The sequence below is a fragment of the Brachyistius frenatus genome, unplaced genomic scaffold, assembly GCF_029030835.1.
Source record: "Brachyistius frenatus isolate BFR_SWC_R1_liver_20210118 unplaced genomic scaffold, ASM2903083v1 Contig_26, whole genome shotgun sequence".
NCBI lineage: Eukaryota > Metazoa > Chordata > Actinopteri > Embiotocidae > Brachyistius > Brachyistius frenatus.
The window spans coordinates 1084015-1110342 of NW_027210625.1; the positions used below are offsets into that span (position 1 = coordinate 1084015).

General features: G+C 41.6%; 1 protein-coding gene across 4 annotated transcripts in view; it reads right to left on the minus strand.

Moving 5' to 3' along the window:
- Positions 1-26328, minus strand: part of LOC138620724 (E3 ubiquitin-protein ligase Midline-1-like) — a 54928-nt gene that overhangs the window by 21081 nt on the left and 7519 nt on the right. For 2 of the 4 annotated variants that reach the window (XM_069698139.1, XM_069698138.1), the window contains one exon: positions 3315-4102. In XM_069698139.1, the coding sequence (XP_069554240.1) occupies positions 3315-4034 (720 nt within the window). In that variant the 5' untranslated portion in view covers positions 4035-4102. Of the gene's footprint in view, positions 1-3314; positions 4103-16649; positions 16926-24351; positions 24449-26328 lie in introns of those variants that run through there. The other 2 variants (XM_069698140.1, XM_069698136.1) reach the window with 2 other exon arrangements.

A 26328-nucleotide genomic window follows, 5' to 3' on the forward strand; every position in this document is an offset into this window, starting at 1 on the left:
CATTCAATAAGTCTCTTTCACCCTGGTGTTGATCACAGTTCTGCTCAAACCAGAAAGCATGACTGAAAAGTACTGAAAACTGGAAAATGTTGCCAATTGACAGACATTTTACAGACTTAATACAAAAATCATTGGAATAGTTGAAATTATGTTCTATTCTTTGTTAAATGTCAAAAAGCTGCATATTGCATGTGTATCCTTCCTGTTTTATTCTGTGTCTGTGGAGGTCAGCTGAAGGCTAACAGCGTCTTAACCCCATGGTTTGTATCAAACTCCCATCATGTGCCAGCTGGCTGACATGAAAGCTAAACAGATGGTCAAATCCCCATCTAACTTTGAGCAGAAAAGGCCCATTAGTTTTGCCGTGTGTGACAAAGGAAGCCTGTATCTAGCTTCAGATTAGTAGAAGGGAAGTGTACGGACATACATGCTTGGGTGTGTACGTCTTTATTTGAAAGTGTGTGAGAGAGAGAAGTTAATGAATCGGCCATACGTGCTTTGTTTTCCAATCGCGGGTGTCCTCACGAGGTCAAAAAGCAGGAGGATTATATATTACAGAAGGGACTGTATCAACAATTTTACTTGACAAACAACTCGTCTTAACCTTTTTTTTTTTAACCTACTTGTTAGGGAAAAATGGTCATAAAACTGCAGAGTTGACTGTTAGAAGGGGAAAGTGTGATGGAAATCTCTCATTTTGAATTGTTGCTTTTAGAAAATCATTGCGTTTTTCCTCTGTAGTTCATGTTGCTGGGTCCCCAAGGTTGTTCGTCCGCAGCTTCTTTATTTCAGAGACTATGTGCAGCAGCGCAGACTGTAGAGCAGCCGCCGTGGATGATCGTGTGCACGGAGCCCCCCCAGGCAATCGATTGTAATTCAAATTTCTAGAGTTAAACGGAGGGTGAATCCCACAGCACCTGCACCTGTGCTTCACACACGCACAGCCTCTGATGCAAACCTTTAAGTGTTTCTTTAAGGGTGCGGGTACACATGTACTGCACATGTAGGACACACAAATATTCCCATTATGACACGTCACCCGTGCTTTAATGCATGGAGACAAAATTCATATACCTGTGCTTGCTCAGGAAGTATTTGCCAACCCGTGATCAAGTCAGAGCTCGGAGGGTTCTGCTCTTGCTTTTGTTTTCTTTGTGTGTGTGTGTTATGGCCAATAATTAGCTTGTATAATAACTGCTGCGTGCGCTGACCTGTGTCGTCTCTCTCCGGATGAATAGGAGGGGGGAGGGGGGAGAGGGGTAGAAAGAGGACCGTGATAATTATACGATGCACTGACCTGTGGCTTTCCTGATAATATTTCCTCTCCGCTTAAATTTGCTGAAACACGCAAGATGAGACGGCGCAGACACACATTTCAACTGTGATGATGATGAAGCACATCAAGCCCATCTTTGGAGGCGGAGCAGTTTATTGTGGCACGGCTCATAAAAATAAAAACAAAATAACAAGAACAGACGGGGAATGTTTTCTGTCTTATTTATTAGAGAATGTGCAGTAAGTGGTGCAGAATGTGAAAATATATATATCATTATAATAACTGCTTTGGGTGAATTTGGCAAGCCCTGTCTTTGAGGACAAACGACTTCACACTTTGACTTGTGTTTCAAACCTCATATAAAACGGAAAACCTTTTCTTCTCGGGAGACACCTTGTTCATTTAGGGGCGCTTAGCAAGGCTGAATAAACACGTTCTGAGTGAGCGGGCAGCAGGTTATTGCTGAAAATGTTCCCTGGGTAAATGACGCTTTGGAAAAGTTAGCTTATTGTTCTGGGAGAAAATCTGTAACGTGGAACTAATGCACGGGATAATCGGCATGTTTGTGGTGGATGGATTAATTGGCAGAAAACCTCTTACTTTGTTTGTGTCCACTTGATCCAGTTTGACGTGAATAAGGGTGCAGCTGCTGGAGGTTAAAGGGTACTTAACTGATACACAGATATAATGAGTGTACCCTCAGCAATCCAACTTAAAACAGCAACAACAGAACAATTACTTAAAAATGGAAGCTTGTGCTGTAATAGAAAGTCTAACGCAAACGAGGCATATGGATGTTTGACCTTCGCTGAGCAGCGGAATAATGTGTTCAGAGTTTGACAGTCGGAGGCTGCTTTCAAATTCAGCTGCTGAAAGTTGCAGCTAATGTCTGAGATTAATGGAGCGTACCAGTGAGCAGAATTTGTGGCATCACAATTGGAAGCTTATCCTTTTCCTTGTGATGAAAATCATGAAGCCTCGGGAGACTGTATGACATAAATATGAACTAACATGGATGATTGCGGGTGAAGGTCAGCGTCTTGCCCTCCCAACTCTGACCGCCTTCCTCCTTTGCCACATAGAGTGTTCTACATTTCCTGATATGGCGTCACCCTCCTGGCAATTGTCTCTTTCTATCATCATAAAATAGTCATAGGCCCCCTCACCCGCTGACTCCTATCTCTGCCTGTGGGGACCCTCTCCCTCACAGAGCTCGAGAAAGGCAACTTGCATTTTGGAACTTGATTTGTACGAGGGATAGAAGTCAGTATATTGATGCCCCTGCTGCTTTGATTCAGAACGTTTCTTTTCGTTTGTGTTCAAAGTGGGGTTTTTTTACATTTTGCGAGTGTAATACTTAATCAGTGCAGTAGCTCTCGACAAAAGTGCTTATATCAGTGAAGGGCAGATAATTGGACGAAAACATCTGGTGGACATTCCAGGTTACATTTACTTCTGCATGATCTCTGCTGTAACACACACACACACACACACACACACACACACACACACACACACACACACATGGCCATTACCAGCACACTCTAATAGCCATGCTCAATTAAGCACACCTACACCCGGCAGGCAAATTGGTGCTCGTTAACCTGCAACCTCATTGAAGACACCATGCCTCGTCACTAATGACACTTCCTATATTCAGTCGGTGTGCATGCCTCCGAATACCCTCCTGGCACACTGGCGTGGCGCAGTGATTATGCTAATTGCTTAATTATTCCGGGGAGATAATGAGTCAGCATGAGATGATAAAATCTCACTTGATAATCGAGTTAGATACCTGGGTAAGGATAATAGGAAATTTCATACTTCAGAGCAGAATAGAATTAAAATGTAAAATTCATTACATGTGCTAGATAAAGAATGGAGGGTCTGTGACCTTTTCTGTCTTTAAAATGATCCAAATCTCTCTGAAAATAGCAGCAGCTTTCAGTAAGTGGACACGTTTACCAGCAACAATACGCCATTAAAGCCATTGACATGTAAGCAAACATCGAAAGAAAGAAAATAGATCCGTGCATACCTTCAGTTTTTCATAGCGGTCGCTCAGTGCTGCCACTTGGTGGTCCCTGTGCCTTCCAACCAGTTTGCACAGTGAGCAGATCAGCTGATCATCAGTGACACAGTACATGTTCACCTTCTCCTCCTCGTGCTCGAGGCACTGGAGCCCTCTGATGTGGGTGTCCGGCATGGGCTCGATGAGCCGGTGGCCGGTGAACGGCTTCTTGTTTGGGTGCGTCGCTCGGAGGCACTCCTCGCAGTACGACACCTCGCATGTGACGCACGTCTTAATGGCATCCTGCGGCGGGTCCTGCTCGCAGAACTGGCACTGGACCGGCTCCGGGGGTGTGCCGGGGCTGGACATGGCGGCGTTGACGGGAACCAGCGCCAACCGGTTGCTCCCTTCCTCACCGGGAGAGTTGGGCCCACTGTGGGGGGCAGGCAGCGGTAGAGGGAGCCCTGCTGAAGATGAGGCCCGCTGGACTCTGTCAATGATGTTCTGTAAGGTCACGTTTCTCTTAAGTCCGTCTAGTCCGCGCTCCGGACTCAGGGAGATGACATATCTACAGGTGGGGCACTGGAAAGCGCCAATGCTCTGAACAGATTCGTTGGTGGTGCAGTGGGAGACGAGGATGCGGTGGGCGCAGCCGAAGCACAGGCTATGGGCGCAGGGGAGCAGCAACGGGTCTTCAAAGAGCTCCAGGCAGATTGGGCAGGTCAGCTCTGACTCCAGAGTGTCCATCCTGCTCAGAATAAGCCAGGCGGGACCAGGCGCAGCGTCAGCGAAATCCAGAAGAGGCGGTCAGCTGTCTGGAGGCCACGGACAGAGGGATGGAAGGAGGAGAGCAGAGACAGAGAGAGAAAAGGAAAAGAAGGCACAGGGGTTTGTGATTAAATGGCGTGAAACAGCTCACTTCTCCCTGCTTTCTTGGGAGGGCTTAAATCTCAAAGGAGCAGACCCCTGAATGCACTTAAAGAACGGCAGAGTATTAAGTGTTGGTTTGTGTGAAAGCTACAAAATCGATTTCTTCAAAGACTAGACAAACAGAATAATTATCTATGTTTTACCATGAGACATTTAGATCTTTAAAACCAACAACGGACAAAATTCTGGCCATCGAACCTCAACTTTTGTCCCCCAGCCAACAGTTTATTGCAACAAATTCATTAAAAGAAACCAAGATCCTCAAAATCGGAGAGTAAATTGTGCCATTCACCATTAAACTCACAAACAAGACGGATTATTCTCAACAGAAAAGACTCGTAGTCCTTGACAGCCCCAAATGGAAGAAATAACGACTCTTCTGCACACTGACAGCCAAACATTCAGTAACTCTACAATTATCGTCTGGCTTTTCCTTCAGCCACATTTGCAGACATGCTGTTGACTTCTGCCCTGTAATGACTCTCAATGCTGCTGACTCTGCAAGTTGCAAGCAGCGACAGTTCAGTTTCGACTAAGACTGGAGACTCTCAAATTCCAAATGCTGCCATCATATTGTGTTGCAGGGTTTGTAAGGCTGTATTGCCACAGGCCAGTAAAGTAACTTCATTCTCATCACTTAACTCACTGTAATGGACTTTTTCTTAACTGTGTTATCTAAATAATTGTGCTGTAGTGGCTGCTGTAGCTCATTGGCAGTTAGTGCTGGTTCATTTTTCCCTGGCGAAAAAGTTAATTAGAAAGTTGGCTGCATAGTATGTCATGTAATGGGTGCAAGAGAAGAAATTTCTAAATCTACTTTTGTTCAAATATTTATGTTTTTTTCTGGAATAGAGTTTTTAATATTCAACACTAGTGTGGCAATGGGAGTGTGGTCGTGCTATGATGTGCAGCTGTGGCAACATCAGGCCCAGATGTAGTCGGTTGCTAATTAGTGCACATGACCATTCATTCCCCCGGCAGAGGAGCTGACTCCTGATTTCTGTCTGAAACTTACCAGTCTGCACGTTTTGCACTGGATATTCCTGCACTGTAAAGCTTGTCAGTAACCAAACCTTTGAGAAAAGGATTCATCCATCACTTCACTCAGTGTGGCGAGATTTCCTGGTTACCAAAGCGATGACCCGTCCTCCGTCCTGCAATACTGTCCAAAATAAGTCCATCTTCTGTTTGATAAGTGCATCTGTAAATCTATAAGTAAGTGTGGCTGGGAGTTTGGTTTCCTGTTAGCTTTATCACACTGCTCAAAAAAGTTGCCTTTGAGCCTCTGACTCCATGTTAAAATTTGTATGAGGCTTTCAAGTTCTGTTTTCTTTATTATTTTTTTAATTTATGAACTTAGCCGGAGGGGTTGTGTGTAAAGGCTGTGTGTCAGTTGGTTTTAGGCAGATATAATGGGGATTTCACAACTAGAGAAAAAAAGCAAATACAAACATTTGATTCCAGCTAAAATCTAAACAAACCCTGTTGGGAAATAGGATCACTGCATACACCCAGAAATGATATCGATAAGATTAGCACAAACTATTGAAGTTTATACGGCGCATAATTAGCAAAAGTAATGTTTTGACTGTAAATGCACCTAGCACTGCGTTTTGTCTTTTCTACAGATTATCACGTGTCATAATTGACATGCAAATAAATAAACAATGCTCCACTATTTGGTAGCAAAACCTCTACACATATTGCTAATACCGACGAAAAACAAGATAATGTTTCCTGGATCAAATGCACGCATTTCTGAGGCAGGAGAGGAATCCACTCTTATCCTCACAGTGAGGCCTTTTGAGCAGATGTCATTGTTTACTGAGATTAAGGCTTGTGTGCGTCTGAGTGGACGACTGCGCTCTGAATCTCTCTTCAGTTCATTCTTTATGCATTGTTTCCTTTCATCCTCTAAGGAGAAAGAAGAAAAACAAAACAAGTGCTGCAGATAAACTATCCTCACTCGAGCTCTATGCCGCCCAAGCTCTTTGTCGCCTGCAATATTTGAGGTCAGATAACATTTACTTGCAGTGCTGACGAGCTGCAGAATGGATGGAAGGAAAAAAGATTGGTGAAGATTTTTTTTTTGGGGGGGGGGATTCATTACCAAAAAAAAAAAAAAAAAAAAAAAAAAACCAAGTCCAGCAGAAAGGAAAAGACAAATGTTGAAACGAAGTAAACATTGGGAGGATAAATGAGGGGAATTGAGTGGGGAACATGGGAGTGATACAGCAATCACACGCTTTAAATGAAAAGAAATGGGTGTTTGACTGGACGGTCAAAACAAGCCCTCACAGACACTTTTACACTCGTCCATACATTCACAGATTGTGTGAAGCCTCCCTGAGGTGTTTATATTACCAGAGACTTTGTCAGTAAAGACTGAGGCTTTGATAGTCCACTAAAACTTGGAGATTTGTCAGGAATGGAGTCTGTTATGTTATTTTTGGCCTGTTGGTTGATTCTGTCAACAGCATCGTCATGTCGCCTGAAATTAGAACTAATGTCAACTTTTGCAGCTCTAAAGTTAAATAATCCGTTTTGTTGAGAGATGAGTTTCTAAAGTTTCTGTTGGACGGTGCCCAGCATCATACACCAGCATGAATATAATCTTGTTTAATCCACTAAGATTTGTCCACAATATCCGTAAGGCAAAGGCTGGCAGCCCGCAAACTCAACACTGGGACTTTTACGTTAGGCTGGATCAACACGTGGTGATGATGAAACCCCAAACAGATCTCTGTTGTTCAACTGTGTCTGGTCGCTGATATATCTGCTAATTGGTAGTTACTGCATGTCAGTGTTGTATTTATTGGTTTGTTGTACTGCCCCCCAGTGGCTGAAAAAAATCTATCTTTAAAAACTTAACTGAAATGTGACCACATCAAATCAATAACAAGCTTTGTCCACTGACAGTAAAGCTGCAGGGGACTATAGGCTACTGTTAGTCAACGGACAACCGGGGTTAAATTACAGCTGATTTAACAGGGCAATAATTGATCAGGTTTAAGTTCTCAGATATGTTTGCTTACAGTAATGATTAAAAACACATTTCAGGCAATATTGTACGGTTGAAAAAGTATAGGGATATTTTTTTTAATACAGTCCTGTCCTGCGCACAGCTGTCAGCCAAGTAACATAAACAGCAGACAGGGAAGAAATAAAAAACAATCCTGACAAAGCCCCGGAGGTTTGACAGTGATGGAGCTCTGACAGGTTACTGCTTGGCAGGGAGGAAACCTGGAGGTACTCAGAGATAAAGAGAATAAATCCACCACATTCTGACAAAGATAAAACACACACAAACTAAAATGTGTGCTTACATGTAGAAACACAAAGTCACACAAATCCAAATCAGCAGGTGAGATGGGGTGAAATGCCTCTCAGCACACCATAGGTGACACTGTTGAACCGTGATAGGAGGTGGTGATAGGAACAGAAGGAGGAAGAGAGGGAAGAGGAGCGAAGAAATCGAGGGGAAAACTGTAGGCTGAGAGGAAAAACATGACTGTGAGGGAGGGGGGGAAAAAAATGCCATTCAGAGTGGAGGAGGAACCTGAAAAAAAATCCGAGTTTATTTTTCCCACCATCACTTGGTGCCCCATGACTGTCAGAGCTGCCACTGTGTGTGAAAGGCTCGTCTGCTGCGCTGGCACCACGGAAACGTCAGTACCAATAGTCTTCAGTGGGGGGCAATACAAAGCTGAAGGAGTGGTGGAAGAATCCTCCACAGTCGTCTTCCTCCTCCTTTTTCCCTGCAGCTTCTGCATGTTTGTAACATAAACACGACTTGTGGCACGTTATCAATTCAATACTGTTGTCATATATGACCACATAGTATAAGATTTGAATATTGTGACATTTTAGTCCTTGCAAGAAAATAGACCACACTTCACAACTTGGTGAAGACAATATGTAGCCAATTATTTTCAAAAGCATACCACAACATGTTTTGTTGGTTTCATAACTTCAAACTTAATGCACTGCTTGGACTAAAACCTGACTTTAAAACAGCTGTGAAACTGTGAGTACGGGTGTAATACCTGTGACCTTTCCCATACAGATACAGCAATGTGATATCCAATAGATATGATATGTTTAGAGGATCTGCGGTGGTGATGCTTCTCGTTTCCGAGGAATCAGATTGACATTTGTGTTCTTTATCGTTCCCCTCTTTCTGCTCCCATCAGTTTACATGCCTATACCCTGCTTCCTTTCCAGAGTCCAAAATATATATTTGGTGGGGTACAAATGTCATTGCTCTGATGTCTCTCTTGAAGGTCTGATGTTTTTTTTTATTTTAAAACAAAACCTTCTATATAGTCTCTGATCCTTAAATGTCAGCGGATAACCTTTTGCAACTGAGCGTTTTTTGTTCAGCAATAGGAAAAAAATATCAATATTACATTTTTTAAGAATGTCCACTCGCGCCCTGGAAAACATGTCTGAGAGGACAACTAATAAAGCCTCTCAGAAATTAAAGCCCCTTCAACTTTTGATCTCTCTTCCTGTTTATATTTGGGCCGGCTGCCCCATTAGTCTGCGCTCTACTTCTAAATCTTTCATTAACTTTTGGGTCTATGAAGGTTGGAGCTTTCCCTTCCGCTCATAGTTTAAGCTGTTAAAATTTTCATAGGGGCTCTCTCTGTCCATTCTCTAAAAACTGATTCGACAAGAGCGAGACGTGGGACAAAAACAGAGGCGAGAGGGAGAGTCTGGTACAGTTCTCCATAATACATGGGGGGTGCTCATCATGCTGATGTGCTTGTTATAGCGAGCACTGTTTCCTCTTCTTCTGTTTTTATTATAAAGTTTGTCCTTTAAAGTCCACTTTGAGGGAATTTTGATGTCATTTCAATTTTTAGCTTTTTAGCAAAACAAATATTTCAGCTCCACCGTCGCCTTACAAATTGAGCTGAAAAAGATACACTTCTCCGTGGCAGTGGGCAGAGACTCCGTGGCCACATCACTTTGACGAAATGACATGAAATCACTGTGCAATAATTATAGTCAGCATCCAAAACGCTCCTTTGTGAAGCTCCCAAATAACACATTTTTGGTGCAGGGGTTCATTTACTGATTTGACGTGAGCGACTGTGGCAGTCCACGGAGCAGAACTGAGAAGTAGGTCATCCCCATTGACCTGGCTCACATAATCAGCATACACTGTGTGTGAGTCAGTGAGTCACTTTATGATTGTGCTGTTCCATTTCTCTCTTTTTAGCTCGCAGGAGACAGGAAATAGAGAAAACACACAGCGGAACGTTAGAACCAAGACAAAGATGGCAAAGCATCTGAAGCTGAGCATAAACATGATGATATTGGCCTGTCAGCCTTTGTAATGTCACATTTCAGGAGTTCTCTGGTCCAAATTCAATGTGGAATTTTATTCAGAACTATAATCATATAATAGAAAAAGATGTGACCATAGCTTTTACTTCGTAGTGGCTTGTCAAATTGTAAAAATTTAGCCCACAAACATCAACTACTTTTACAATTGGGACACACAAAAAAAGAAGCCATGCTCAATTATTCACATTTTTTAGGAAGAAATAAATAATTTACTTTTTTTTGTGCGTGTGTGAATCATGGAGCGCTATCCTTCCTGTTTCAACAACATCTAAACAATTTGACACCTTGTTCTCCTCCATCTCTCAAAGAATTTTAGACATCCTTCGTCCTTATGGGATTTAATATTCAGAAAAAAAAGAAAAAAAAACATAATCTGCTTTAACAGCAGTAGCAGATAGCTGATGACAGATTAACCCCTTAACCGCACAGTCGTTGAAAACACCTTGTCTTTTCAGGGTCATGCTTTCTGTGTCATCGCAAATTTGACCCTGCAAATAGATTTTTTTTTTAATGGTACTGAAGCAGCCATGCAGAAAGAGTGATGCATGTTTCCTTGCCGTTATTTATCCTATAAGCACTGCTTGTAGGAAGTATGTGATACATCTTGCAGTACAAGGACAGGGAGGTATTCATTTGATATAATCCAAAACATTGCTTGCATGTGTAGGCGCCATAAGTCCAATTAGGACAGAGGAAGAAAAAAATATATTTTTGGGAGATGAACAGGCCAGCGAAGTCCAAACTCCACTTTTAGACAAGCGATGAAAAGCTCGGAGCTTTAGATATGTCATTCAAAGGAGAATTAGATCTCTAAATCGGTCTCATCTCTGCATTCCTCCTCCACCTCCTCTTTCCTCTCCCTCTACGCTGCGAGGCTGCATTCTCAGCATCTTTAACAAGTTAGCAACACTAACAGTGGCCACACACACACACGCACACACGCGCACATGCACACACACACACACACACACACACACACACACACACACACACACACACACACACACACACACACACACACACACACACACACACATAAAGTCTTTGTCTGATTCCAGAAACCCTGCCATGTTGATCCCTAATCCGCTTCCTACCATACTGGCTGTGACCAATCGCGTTCTTTCATGTTTTGAAGCGGTCAGTCACACCTAACAGGATTGGCTGGCCATAGTCTGGGATGCCGAGGCTATTAGTGATTATGATAAAGGGTGACATTTGTGATTGGTGTGTGTGTGTGTGTGTGTGTGTGTGTGTGTGTGTGTGTGTGTGTGTGTGTGTGTGTGTGTGTGTGTGTGTGTGTGTGTGTGGTCTGGGAGGGTGTGTGTGTGTTGTGTGACCCAGATTGGGTACACTGAAATTAGATGTGATGTTTGGGTCAGAGATTATAGGGGACAAAAACAAGTATAGTGCTGTCAAGGGCATATTTCATCAGGGTGAATAAAATTCTCTACCATCGCACGCATGACTGGCACAACTCTCACTTTTGTATTAATCTGTCCTACCTTTAGCGAAAAGCCGAGGCTGCATCAACATCACCCTTTTCTGACATCCTCTAATTACTATCACCCATTCGTGCTTTCTGTAGCTTGAATAAAGCAGTTCATCAGAATTATCAAGGTTGCTTCTTTATGGCAAAAACCTATGGAAATGGATCTGTCTCATTATATTTGAACAAACAAAGGAATTTGAAAGAGTATTGGTCTCCTTATTCTTTCATACTTTGTCATGTTGCTTACCGTTTCCTCTGCTTCTTTCTCATTGATCAGGCTTTTGCCATCACTGCCAGCTCTCTTGTATGTGCTGACTTTTTGCTTGCAGTTTTGAGACAAATCTTCTGGTTGGGCAGGTTTTTTTAGGGATGCATCCCCATTGGCGAATTAGTTTTTGAGTGGCTGCTAAGAAAGGTATGACTGCAGACCTTTAATGTAAGGACATTTCCAGTGGAGGCCCCCATGGTTGTTGTTTTTCATGGAAGTGCACCAACAAACTTATCCATGTCAAGATGCTACCAACAAATATGGCCCCATATAGGACTGGGTACCAAATGCCGATACTTTGATGGCGCTGACCAAATTAGTTTTTTTTTTTTTTTTTTTTTTTTTGGCTTCAATAACTTTTATTTGTTCAATATTAAAAAATGTTGTTTGAACACACGGACACAAATGTATTTCCATACCCATTTGGTCTATTATTTACTTACATGTCTTTTTTTAATGTTAGATTGGCTGCGTTTTAAATTTTAAAGAATCGTAACCTCTGGAATGTCATTTTGAATGACAGAGCCCTCCCTGAGCCCCCTGCTACATCTCAAGACACCACAAATTTAGTTAATGCCTCCTTCCATGATTGCAATTATTCTATAATGCTTTAAAGTTGCCTCCAAATATGTGCCTCGTGAAGATCAAAGTGATTAAATTGTGGTTATTCCCTCAAGTGCTAAATTATCATTGCAACTTTGATTGGATAATGAAATGTTTTCAACATGAAAGCCGCCCCAGAGAGTTGCCAAATATTAGGTATGCTCGTGTGTGCATGCATTAACACAGCATGACTGGGATAAAGCCAAAGCATGCAGCATCTGCATGGCTCATGCAGTGCAGTGTGCATAAAGAATTTGTGAGGGCAGTCAAGAGTAACGCTGTAAAACTCTCCTTTTGTCCAGTTAAATTTGTGTTGTGTCTTGTTTTACTTACACAAGGGAAACCTTCTTGTGCAAAAATAATTCATGAGCTTCATGAAGTTGTATTTTTCTCTGCATCAATGTGATGTCTTGCTTCAAAAAATAATGCCTAATGAGGATTTTTACAGTGTGATCTAATCACCTTAGAGCTCCTCAAGAAAGCCGGTTCTTTGTGTTTAACCTCACTTTAACCTCAGCATGCCTAAAGTGACCTCGCACTTGCTGTTATAACCTCAAACATATGGACAGATTCAGTATATGTTAGCAATTATACATGATTTTGAACTCTCGCATGTTTTGGGTATGAGCAAAGTGAGACTTCTAGTCATCTGTGTTTACACTAAATTCGACAGGTAAGAATGTCAGAAAACGTATTGAACCTTTGAGCGACCTCTGGAGTGACGGATATTCTAAAATGATGTGATCTGACTTTTTAACATCTGCCGATCTGCTGCAGATTAAGCGAAGACCTCGATACATATCGAATGGCCGCGACGTGTCCTCAGACTCTGTACCTGAGGAGAAAAATACCTCGCACCCAGACATATCTGACACCTGTGAAAGGTTGTGAAATATTTGCCAGGTAGCACGCTCACAGAATCACTGAGGATTTTGCTTTCAAGCAGGAACTGTAAAGGTCATGTTTTATTAAGGATTTTCGAGCCGTGTTGATTTTGCCACCTCGATTTTTGATCTTTTGAGGAAAATGTGTCTCAGCTTCCATCAAATTGTTGTAATTTCATCTGTTTTAGTCTAGTTTTCATCAGCAAAAACTGTTTCATCTAGTTTTTGTCTGTGAAATTGTAGTGTAATTGTTGTCACGTGTTTGACCTTGTCCATGTCATTGTGCTCTGCAGTTATACAACAGATTGAATCTCTTCAGTAGAAGAGGCGTAGATCCAGCAATAAAGGAAGTCATGTTACTGAGTGACTGGGAGGATGTCGACGGTGATTGGATGAGCAAACATCAGACTTTTCACCAAGGAGATCGCTGCTCCTATCTTGTCTGCAACCAAACCTTAACATTGACTTATTTTGACTCATTTGACAAACGTAACTTTCCCTCAAATTAATCGACTTGTTATCATTTCGCAATGTTAACACATTTCTATTGCTGTTACCATGATAACAAGGGACCAGTAAGCCTGTCGATGGTACTTTCCACCAGCATAATTGGGGAAGTGTTGGTCCTTGGCTCTTGAAATGCTCATTTCGTTTTTCGAGTAGAAATCGACCTGTTGGCTCCAGATGTTGTATCTGAAACCCAAACCTTCCATCCGACAGCTGTAAGAGGGATAGCTTACTAAACTTAAATGTTACATCCATAGCCTATGTTGGTTGTGTTGTCTTCCTTTTTCTGAAATGTCACCATGCTGCCTACATGTTGTCATAGTTTGTCCCAGTTTTCTTGCATCGTGTTTAAATCCCTGTGGATTTTAGATTACTTTCGGCCATAATCTGCACCAGTAATGACAGAGAAATAACAGTACTTAATGCAAATAGTGAAACAGCTTAAGTAGCTAAATCAACTTCTCAAAAATATTTTACCAATCAGGTACAAGGCTAGAGCATGGGGTTCATGCAGGTTATTGAATACGACTTTAGAACAGCAATTCATTGAATGGCCTGTTCATTCATTTAGTTCTTTTATCTTTTGATGAAACAAGTAATATTTCATCATATTTCCTTTTTGTTCAGTTTTCATCTCATCTTCAATGTGGAAATAAAAGGATGTCATAGTTTTCAGTGACAAATTACCGGTTTCACAGTTACTTAGTTTGCTTTTGTCACATTTCTGGACAGTTTTATTGGCAGTTCTTTGTCCTGCACAATTTTGCCTTCCTGTGTGCATTTAGCAACCCAAAAAAAATCTGCTGTTTTATTGCCTTTATTTCTAAAAGAATTTAGTAAGAAAAGTGATTCAAATGTTAAATTGTTTGGGTAACGCCACACTGCCACACATTGTGAAGGCTTATGACAACTGCAGAGTAAAAAAGTTTGAGGAACCACTTATCCTCTCCACAGGAATGCACAAGCTGCCAAGTCTCACTGAACCAATTGTGCTCATTGTCACAGTTTGTGAAGTTCCCATGGCAACATTGCACTCTCATCTTATTCGGTTGGTGATTAAAGAATGCACTGGCCTGGATGAAATGAACTGATCTGGAGTGGAAATAGAGAATGAGAGAGAGAGAGAGAAAAAAAGGAAAAGATTATATATATATATATTCTATTATGTCTTTGTCCCTGTTCAAGGATGTTTAGATAGCAATTAGCAGTTTGCCCCTCAAGCATCTGAAGTGGGCGACTGCTGACGCTTTGAAGATCAAATTAACCAATTAGGGAGAGATAATAGTCTCATGAGCTATACCTCACCATTTTTATCATGTAAGCTACACGCCTGCGAGATAACAGGATATTTCGGGGGGAACATTGGAGGCTAATTCTATCAGCAACAGGCAGCAAAGCTTTCCTGAAACCATTTTCCGCCTTGTGATCTCAAAGTAAAGTAAGATCAAGACTGCACCTTACCCTTCAATTATGTTGACACAAACTGAAAGACGTGTCCCACACAGGAAAAGAGATGAAAACACTAGCCTCTCCTATATTTGTCTACATAGTTCCCACAGTCAATCTTCAGGTAGCAGGAGGGAAAAAAAAAAAAAAGCAGGATCTGAAAGCTAAGATACTTTTCTCAAGGCTGCTCTGGCTGACAATGACGCACTGAAGCATGTCAGGGGAAACAGGAAAAAGAAACAGCAACAAAGCTATTGTTGCTATATTGGTCGACATGGTGACAACTACAAACCAGCCTTCAGACAAAGCCTGTCTGTATGTCCTTGTCTGTGTCTTCAAAGATAAATTAAGCTGTTTTTAGTACAAAGAACAATATATGGTGTCCACATTTACAACAGATAAAAACAGATCATTTAGTACAACAGTTTAAAGCTCTTCTGGAAAACTTTATGAACAAAGATTTTGATTTGTTTTGACTAAAACCGAAGACAGCTGCCATAAAAAGTTGCTTGTACTTCTATTTAACGTATTTGTTTGGCTTGATCAAAGGTTACACGAATCTTTCTTTGAGTTAACACTGTAAGCTGCGGTTATAGTACACAATTGCCTCCCGTCCTTGAGTCTCCCATTGTCTGGCAGATCAAAACAATCATCCTGGATTTCCTTGATCCCAGTGACCCATAGCAGGTGAGAAGGATCAGTAGCAGCATTGAGGCTGCGCTGGCCAGCTGTCGCACACACGCTCGGGCACCCACGCTCACACGCGCATGCACTGATATGTGCTGAACACGCCTCGGCACACAGGAGATGCGGTGGAATTAAATAACCTGACCTCTGGGGGGTAGAGGGGGCTCATAAAAACACACAATGAGCGAGTTGTACCAGAATGAATTGAGGATTAATATGTAGAAGGCACAGTAGCACGACCTGCATGAGGATATATAATCATAAAGGTATGTTTTTATGGAGTCAAAAACACAGACATATTTAGTAGAAAGTGCCATCCGGATAAACATGTCCGCTCCCCTCTATCCCCCTTTACACTTAAATGAAAAAAAATAATAAAAAAAATAAAAAAACATTCAGAACCTTTAAAGCCACTCACACACACTTCCAGCACTCAAGTACACACACACACACACACACACACACACACACACACACATTTCAAGCATCCCTTAAGGCACTGTCTCCTGTCTTTATGTGTCGGGCTTCAAGCAACCACCAAAACACAGTGGCTCTTTGAAATTGGGTCACAAAAAAACAGACTCACACGCGATGTAAACCCACGCACACACACACACACACACACACACACAATTTAGTGTGCTTTCTTTGGTCAATATCCAAAGTGTCACAGTCGATACTAGTGAACCTCAATCCAACATTTTACAAAAAAAAAAAAATAAGTTTTTGCAAAGCTGGATTTGGTCAGAACTTAAAGGACACATTTTAGGAAATAAATAATTCATTCATAATCATGCACGCTGTGTGATAAAAGCACGACTCCTTGTTTTTAAAGTATATTCAGCAACTGTTTCTGCTCATGTGACAGAGACAGATGGCTCCACAACACTCATTGGCTGAGTCCAAAAGCCACTGCTCTATCATTATCATTCCAGTAATGCTGGCACTCAATGCTTCCACTCCTCATTTCCACTGGGAGTACAGTCGGGAGTTGAGACGGAGGGTGGAAGCATGCGGGAATCCCCCAGGGACTCGCAGACTTAAGTAAACTAAGAAGAGCACTAAACTCCCACTGAGAAAGTCTCCCCCCCCCCACACACACACACACTCTCTCCCACCATCACCATCATTTATACAGTGTGCAAAAGACAACAAAACCAGCTCCCGTTTCCTCTTCATCCTCCTCCTCTTACCTTCCACATGATTAAAATCCCATCGTCCACAAACAAAGTGAAAAAGAGAGAAAGAGGAAGGGAGGTGGTGGAGAAAGAGCAGCGGCAGCTGTCTCGGGCTCTCTCTCTCTCCTGTGGGATGCAGGAGCGGCGGCGGCAAAGAAGCGTCAGGGAGCGGTGAACTTGGGAATCAGTAGTGAGGATGTGGATACCTCTCCGTGGCTGTGTCATCACCTCTCATGACATGTTTCCTCCCCTGCCTGTGTAAGCCTTTCCATCCTGACCCGGCAGAGAGAGAGAGAGAGAGAGAGGGGACAAACTACTGCACCGCCCCCCTCTCTGTTTCCCCTCCTCTTCCTCCTCCTCCTCCTCCTCTCTGTCCATTCCTCCCTTTCTGTTTCCCTGTATTCAAATATGCCAGTGCACTGCCCTGCACTGTAAGTAGGCCAATCACTGAACTGCTGGGGGCGGAGTCTGCGCCGGCTGTGTGCAAGTATGTTTTGCAGTGTGATGTGTGGTATGGATACACAGTCTGTGTGCACTCCTAATCCTGTTGACCTTTAGTTGCCGATCGTTGGTTTTCAAATAATGGCTGTCTTTAATATTATAGACAAGTAAAGGTACGCTGGGGTTCTCCTCCTTTCTTCAAAACAAGCCTACGTGACGAATACATTTCCTGTGTCAGTGCAGTGACAGAGTTCGCGTTTGTTTAACGTCGCGCAATCAGCTAATAGAAACATTGGGGTGCTCTATTTGGAAATGGAAAAATAACAATATTCTAACAATCTACTAACACCTTGTTTGATACCAACCTTCCATCAAACTACTGAACATACACTATTGTGTTGTGGCTTCTTTTCTTTTCTTTTTTTCACTTAAAATGTTGTACAGCGGGTTGTGCTGATGACATGAGCTTGCGTTTGTGACGTCACAAACTTATAGAAGCCTAAATGGATTGTCCAAACGGCACAGTTGGTGAATATGAGCTTTGTCCCTTTCTCTGAGGAATGAGCATTTCGATGCTTTTATGGCATTTATATAGCACCTAGACCTGCTTTATAATCATAAATAGAAATAGGAATTTATTCAATATGTGCATGTATTGTACTTTGTTATTCTGTCGTTCAGTGACAGAGCAGGATTATTCTGTTTCAGCTGCAGTAAGGCTTTTAATTTGTTGCGTTTGTCATATTGCCCTAATTACACGTTTTTAAACTTATAAATCGAGCTGTTATCAACATCCAAGTTACATCTCAGAAACGCAGATCTGACTTGGCACTTAATAGTACGGAAATGCTTAAAAACAGCCACAGTCAAAGTAATTGTACACAAAATTAATGGATATGGTGCCTCACAGTATTTACACAACCAACTCTGTAATTATACAACCGTCTTGATGAAGTGAAGGCTCTACATTATTAACGCAGGAAAGAGCGAAAACTATACCTCCCTCCTCCATAACATGAATGCAATATTTACACAAGTAAATAAAAAGTTCAGTACAATCAATTGCAATCAATTAGTGATGAAGAAGAACATATGTCAGAGAAACTACAGCATTTCATTGTATTGAAGGAGTTGTGGAAACATAGAAGAAGCGTTGAGTCTGCATTAACTGCAAACACCATCAAAGCAGTTCCAAGTCCAAGAAATATGTTGAAATATACTTAAAACATAGACAAAATGCGAATTTCAAATAAAGGCCTGTGCTTTCAAGATGAATGAAAGCCACTAACTGTGAATTTCATCTGCTTCTACATTAGCATCCATGACACATCCTCAGCAAACATTCGCCCTCTATAATTTCTTAATGTCTCCCCGATGTCTCTCCTGCTCTCCCTCCACCTTGAAACCTCAGCTGTTTTGGCTGCTACTCATTAAAAAAAAAAAAAAAAAAAAACAGCCCTCCCTCCCTCCTTTTTTTTTTTTTTTTTTTTTTTTACTTTTTATGCAGCCCACAAGGAAAGCAGCTTAAATTAATCTCCAAGATGCAAGTCAGCCTTGCACAAGGCACGCTGCCCTGCCTATAATGGGAATCTTTGATCAGAAAACCTTCAGCATTCATCAGCCGTCTGGTTGGAAACCGTACCTGTTTGCTACACTGTGGACGGCTTTCTTTTTCCTGGCAATTGTGCATAACAAAAAAGCAGAAAAACTCTGAGCCCAAACCATTATTCACAACTTTACAGTTCTTGTGATATGAAAGCTAGAAAGCTTGAAAGCTGGCTGCTCATTGGTGGCTGCGTTCCAAGTAATTCCTAACATTTTGCCCCAAGGAAGGGAGTGTTGTAGCTGCGAGTGTAGAACATGGTGCCTATTTTTCAAAGGGTTATGAGTTTAATTTCAACCTTTATTCTGGACTGCAGAATCGAAGAGGCAGAAATTTTATTTTTGCCGGAAATTATGTTGAATGCATCAAATACAGTTGCTTGTTTGGGTTCTGATGAGTTCCAGAAAGCATGTTTATAATTAAATGCGCCATTGAAATGGCAAACAGACAGAGATTTGAATTTGATAAATATTTATTGAATTCCTTTCGGGTCATTGGAAATGTGGCCTCACCATGTTGGCTCTAAGATTTGAAATCTTTTTTGTTGTTGTGAATTTAGAGTTTAGAAAATGAAAACTTTTCCTCAAGTTTAAATAATTCACTCATTCTAATGCCTGCAAAATGTTCGTGTCCAGGGTCTGGGTTTCGGGTGTGTGTGTGTGTGTGTGTGTGTGTGTGTGTGTGTGTGTGTGTGTGTGTGTGTGTGTGTGTGTGTGTGTGTGTGTGTGTGTGTGTGTGTGTGTGTACTGTGGTGAGGATTCTGGCTGTGTGTTACTGGCGGTTGGAGTGGGATCAGTCGGAGTGAGGCTGCTGCTAAAGAATGCTCTTCTGGAAAAAGGACAAGGAAAGAGTTTCCATCTCGGGTCAGTTCTCGGCAAGAGCGAGACCACTCACTTTCTGAACACTTTCTACCAGTCCACCAAGACATTAAAATGTTCCTCTTACCACGGCAAGAAGCAGAATACAGGCGCATACATAGTTGGTTTGAATTGTGAAAGAGGAAATATATACTTGAGGTTGGTGCTCTAAGAATAAGTATGAGCAGTGAGCATGAGTAGTGAAATCTGAAGCTCAAAATTACACTTGGCATTTTCAAGACATATAACTTACTGGTAGACATAGGTCCGTCCTTTCCTTTCAAAGTGATCAGTTTCATCACAACTTTCAAAGCCACCCACATCTTCTTTGACATCGTGAGGATTAACAGCTAAAGGGCTGAATTAGAGGAATTTTTCTTAGGGCTGGTAATTTTTGTTTTCATCAGCTTACCGTAAACCTTCATTTTTATATTTAAAAAAAAAATAATCTGAAAATACACAAAACCTTCAGCGCAGTCGAGTCAGCTGCTCTATTTCAAAGTCACAAACTAAACCTTAAATGCTTGAAAAGAGGTATGGTATGTTGTTCGGCCACAAAAAACAGTTTGTGGTAGCTATATGCAGTAATACCTGAATAAACATCACCGTAACTTCAATGTCTTTCTGTATTTAGTTTTGTTAATGTATGGCAGCTTAATTTGCTTTAATTTTGTTCTTAAAATGTTGCACGTTTTGCCAAATTGGAGTTGTATATCTCACTCTAGTGGGTTGTGCCTGTTTGCATGTGTCTTCTTAAGGTGCAAACGTCAAGAGCCCTCTGGGCCTCCATAAAAAGAGAGTTTGCTTTTCTTAGAATTAGAATGTGTCCTTCAAAATAAAACACTTTGATTGATTTATTTCACTAATGCCACCATAAATCTGAGATATTGTACAGTCATTGCACAGGTCTTGAATTATGTTTTCTTTCCTTTGGAGGTTATCCAACAACACTCTTCAGAATTAAAGCAGACAGACACAAGGACTCTTAAAGTCTCACTGTTTTTCACCTTGAACTATATGTTTCTGACTTGCCTCCTGGTCATGTTCTGCTTGTGCTTGAAATGACATTGTGCGAATCGAGATGGAGGGAGTTTCAGAATTAATTGACATCTGAGGTCAGTTTCTTTAATGTTTCGAGCCAGAAAATTCAAAGATGACTACAAGACGTGATGGCACATAATGAGAGGAGGATAAACACCACTTATACTCTGTGTGCAAAACTTTTTAGACACTTGAGAGTTTTGAATAATGTAGCTAAACGTAATGTCCATTGTAGGAAGATGTTTAAAATATTTTCATATATTCAGAAAAGCTTTAGATTTCCTGTTGTACTACAAAAACGATCAGACAATTTCAGAAGTTGGAGAGATGGTAGAGGTTGTGGTTCTTTATCTTATTCAAGGCTGTGGTTTTGTGCCCATATGCTGTCAGATTTTGTTATGTCAGTTATACAAAAAAAACCATGAAACTGTGACGGTAAAATCACCATATTCAATCTTTTTTTATTATTATTATTTTTTGCGAAACATTAGCTGCTACATTTTTTCATGAAATATAGGGAAAAAGTCGTTTTGACTGTGCTCTAGCCTCCCCTTTTACCTCTCTCAATTTAAGAAAGCTGACCCGTACTCTGAGTTTATGTTTAACAACCAGGAATGAGTGGAATGCAGCAGAGTCCGTCTCCTCTCTCGCTGTGAGATCATTACGGGGAAGAAGGCCGACAGGGTTACGACCACGACCTTTCTGCAGAGGGCACGGACGCTGTGGGTAGCCTGGGACTTGTAGGATTTACATCCCACATATATGCAGCCAAACACAAGCCTTTAATGGTATCATGTGGCTTATAGCCAACATCACAGGTGATATACATGCAAATATACGCGCTGTAAGTCTTTTCATGCAAGAACCCCCGCACACACACACACACACACACACACACACACACACACACAGCAAACCCATTGGCTCAATCTGCATATCATCCTCCAGAGGCATCTTTACGACTTAGATATAGAGCATCTTAAAACCTCCCCCCAGTCACTGATCACTATCTTGGACATAGACAGCCATTCATATTGCATGACTCATGAGAAGCTTGGTGATATTCTGTATAGCCGTTCTTACATGCATTTGGTTTGGAGTGCCTTGACCCAAAAAAGTTGCATTTGTTTTTGGAGCATCTTGGAAGACACAGGTAAAGCTCCTTTTTGGAAAATGCCAAACACATTTCCCCTCCAGCTGACCTCTGGCCTTTCTCGGTTCGCATACGGTCAGTAACAGGACTGGTTTTAATCAGCGTGCGGGTCGTACCAGCCGAGCGGAGCCCTCATCTGTTTTGAAGCACAGTTTGGGATTAGGAGGAAGTAGGGGAGAAGTTGTGTTCGGGTTTTCATTTTGTTGAGCCGGTGAGCTATCTGTCTCTGTCAAGTGAACTCATTGAGTAAACTGATCTAATCTGAGAGAAACTAATACACAGAAAACAGATTTTAAGAGAGGAGCAGGCGAGGGAGAAGGAGCAAGACAGACAGATTAAGAGATACTCAGGGAGCGGGATGGGGAGGGCAGAGATAAACAAAAAAAACAAAAAAAAGTCTAGGTGATAAATACTAAATGTAGTTGCACTATATTCTCCGAAATTGATATTTTTGGTATGCAGAGGAGTCACATAAAGGAAAAAGAGAACTGAAGCAATTTGGGTGGCTGTAAACTAGAACTTTTATGTCTTTGAGTTTGGGTGAACTGACCCTTTAGGACTAAGAATAGCCTCAAGGATCCAAAGAGAGTGCTCATTATCACTGTGAATCAGACGCAGAATCTGAAGTGTGTGTGCACAATCATGTCTTTCTGTGTATGTGAACTGACTGGAGTCGAACGTGACGCACGACAGATGCAACGAGAACATGGCAATGTTGTACGAGTTGCTTCAAATGTCAGAGTCACAGAATCAAGCTGAGGTCAGACAATCAATGGAAATATTTAGATTCACGGCTCTTTCTGTGTCCTTAATAGGAAGCGTGAGGCAAGTGAAGCCAGTGTGAGCCATAATAAACTCTGAATTATCAGTAGTCTTGAACATCCTAGCCCTGCCCGGTCCTTTCAACCATGCCATCAAATGAGATGTGATTTTAAAAACAACATCCAGAACGTTGCAGGAACAAACTGCTGTTTAGATCAAGTTGAGAGCAGCTCCTTTGTACATTATACATGTACAAAAAAAAAACCATTTAGATCCTTTGCCTGAATCCAACACATTCATCAGCAGCAACAGCTGAGGGCATTCGCCGTTACAGCAAAGCAATTCACTGCAGCATCATCCAGGCGAATGCAAATATGCTCAAACACGCGAGACAAGCGCATAAACATGGATGGCCAAAAGCACACACAAGGGGACACGCAGACGAATGCTGATGAACGTAAACACATCGCACACTGATGCGCTCGTACGCATGCATACATGCGGGTGTCAGGCAGCATCACCATTAGCCGTCAGCGGGCCCAGCTTGTCCTCAAACTGTCACGAAAGGAGGTGCGTCCCCGCTGCTTGCCCTCAACCAGCGCTACACCAGCTGGCACACTATGACAACATCATATAACCCGCTCTTCAAAGAAACACGCCTAAATTAGCATAAAAGTAATCAAAAAAAAAAAAAAAGAAAACACATGCACACAACAAGAGTATTTACTGTATGTCTTTTAAACTGAGGGGCAAAAAATGTAAGTGAAAAGACATCGAACGGAATTATTACTCGAAGATAAATACCCTTTTTTAGATTTAGGGCACGATCAGGAGCATTTTTGCACCTTTCAGCACATTGTTTCGGTTATATGGGCCCCCAACTTCATTCATTGATTGGAATGATGTGACTCGAACCAGCAAAGTGACCTCTGGTTTCCACCTCCAGTGTGAATAAGAAACTGCTCGTTAACATGCTTGTGATGACAACTTTATTCAGATTTTATTCATTACAGCCAGTTTTGTTTTCCTATTGCCAAAAAAATCTATAGTCCAAAGGTTAGTTTTTCCAGAGCATTTAACTGTGGTTATATATAGTCAGGAAGTGTTATAATGTCAATATAATTTCACAGTACAGCATTAAATATCCCAGCCTGACTAATCGATTTATATCCCTGACCTGCCCAAAGGCTCCAACCAATGCCAAAGCTTTTTTTATCAAGGTCATTAAGCTGAAAGATCTGTGACCTGACTCTCATATGTATGGAGCCATTTAAAATAGGACTGTCTCTGAGACATTGGCTACTGACTCATATGGGTCAGTGACATCCTTTCTTTCTTTCTTTTTATTTAAGAAAGAGCAAATACGATTGGATTATTCCGCCTATTTGTTTTGCTAATCCCAATTTATTATATATCAAGACTTTGATGGTTTAACGTGTGGGGGAAAAAAATGCACATCGACTGTATGTAATAATAGGTCAGTGCATATTATGCACCACTTCGTGAGCATTAACTGGCTCTCAGGCGGTCACTGTAGCACACAGCCAAGTTTGTCTTTAAGATAATATGCTATTTCAGGCGACACTATATTATCTATTAAAATTCTCACACAGGGCGAGTGAAGTATATCTGCCATCTTGTATTGAGTGAAATAAGGGTGTGATGAGGCATAAAAAAAACTCTCTTCACTTCTCATCCTATTAGTGCAGGCTAGAAGCACATCCGATTGGAGTTTGTGTTAAAAAGGAAGACTGTTCTGCTTTTTTATTTTCCTGAAAAGTACAGTTATAACGGAGCTTTACAAACTAAAATCCGAATTATCCCCAATGTGGAAACTACCAATTAGTGCTCCCAACATACCTCAAACAGCTTTGGAAAGCCCACAGCTGGGTGATGTGTTTTTAGGGACATTTGTATCTCCAGACGGTCTGGACATCACTGTCCAAGACCAAAGACGGCACATCAGGTCTGGAGAAAAAAACAGGAGCATGCTGGTGGTTTTCTTTGACTCTGGGGGACAAATTCACAGTGAATAACCTCACAAATGTCAGACTTAGAAGGGGATGTCTTAGTCATTGTTTGGCTGTTATACATAGGGTATCGGAATTATTTTTAATCGTACCTGCAACAAATCACAAAGAAATGAAGTAACCTGATAGACAAACAGGAAGTTATATCAAATATCATGCTCTTGCGACCTGTTAAGATGACTGTTTTCAATCCAGCGCCAATGATTGAATCAGTCGAGTATGAAACTGCTCCAGCTGAGACACCGACTCCCACTGTGGGCACAGAAAATACATACTGCAGTTCGGGTACCAAATTAAGTATAAATCTGTCATTCCATAACCTAAAGGGAGGTCATAAGGAAATCTATGTGGAGATGTTTGAGGAGCAAGTTGTTATTTTAAAGTCATAGGCTGCTTTAGATGAGCCTGCTCGCTGTGAGAAAAATTGACTTTTTCCCAGGTGTGCCGAATGTCAGCATGAAGCATGAATAAGTTATAAGTGAAAGTCAGGCTCTCCGACCTCCCCCTGCTCTCGCCCCTGCAGTGCGATGCAGTGCATTGAAGCTCTGTGTGTGTGTGTGTGTGTGTGTGTGTGTGTGTGTGTGTGTGTGTGTGTGTGTGTGTGTGTGTGTGTGTGTGTGTGTGTGTGTGTGTGTGTGTGTGTGTGTGTGTGTGTGTGTGTGTGTGTGTGTGGTGGTTAATGTAATGCAATGGTTAATGTACTATAGTCCACCTGACAGTGAGAAAATATTCAGATTTATGGGCCTGCCATCACCTGTGACAGGGAGAGCGTACACACACACACACACACACACACACACACACACACACACACACACACACACACACACACACACACACACACACACACACACACACACACACACACACACACACACACACACACACACACACACAGGGAACATCTCACTTTACTCATAGTGAATGTAAAAACTACATATCTTCTATTGCCATAAAAAGAATCAGAGATGCTAGCTGAGGATGCAGATGACTGTGAAATGGAGTACAAGTCGGTGAGAGGAATCGAAAGCTGGGACATTAATCAAAGAACATGCATTTTGTATGAAGGTGAGGTGGGATGACAATACGACGACAGTGGAAGACAGTAATTAATTATAAATGGAATAAATGATGGTCTCAGTTGGATCATTAATGGTTTGAATTATTAATGAAGGCTATTGGACTCGGGTGTGATTTATACATTTTAAGTCATCATTTTTAGTGGGTTTACTGCTTTTTCAAGGCACATTATGTTATCACTATTTAAATAAAGAAGATTCATATTCTAAAGGTGAGACAGAACATTGTTTTTGTATGAAGTTGTGGATTTGAGTGACAGAAGTAGGGCATATAGTAATTGCAGCACTTTTTTGATGAGTGATGATTGATGCAATAATCCATCCATCCATCCATCCATCCATCCATCCATCATCCCTACCTGTTTAGGATTTGTATTTCTTAATGACAAACCTGGACCGAGGCAGATACAAATATGTAAGTCACTTCCAATGTGGTATTTAGACAGACAGACAGACGGGTTCACTTGCACACAGAGGTGCATCCCAGGGGACGGAGCTTCTTAAAGCAAGTGACATTTGGTTCCAACATGGTTGCTTGCCCTCTCTACGTGTCTTGTTTCCCTATCGAGCTCGAGCTGTCCCCTCAGGCTGAGCCAACACCTCGTCTCTATTCTTCTAACATCAGCACAGATAAATACTACCAGCCACAGACACACAAGGCCAGTCTCCACACACACACACACACACACACACACACACACACACACACACACACACACACACACACA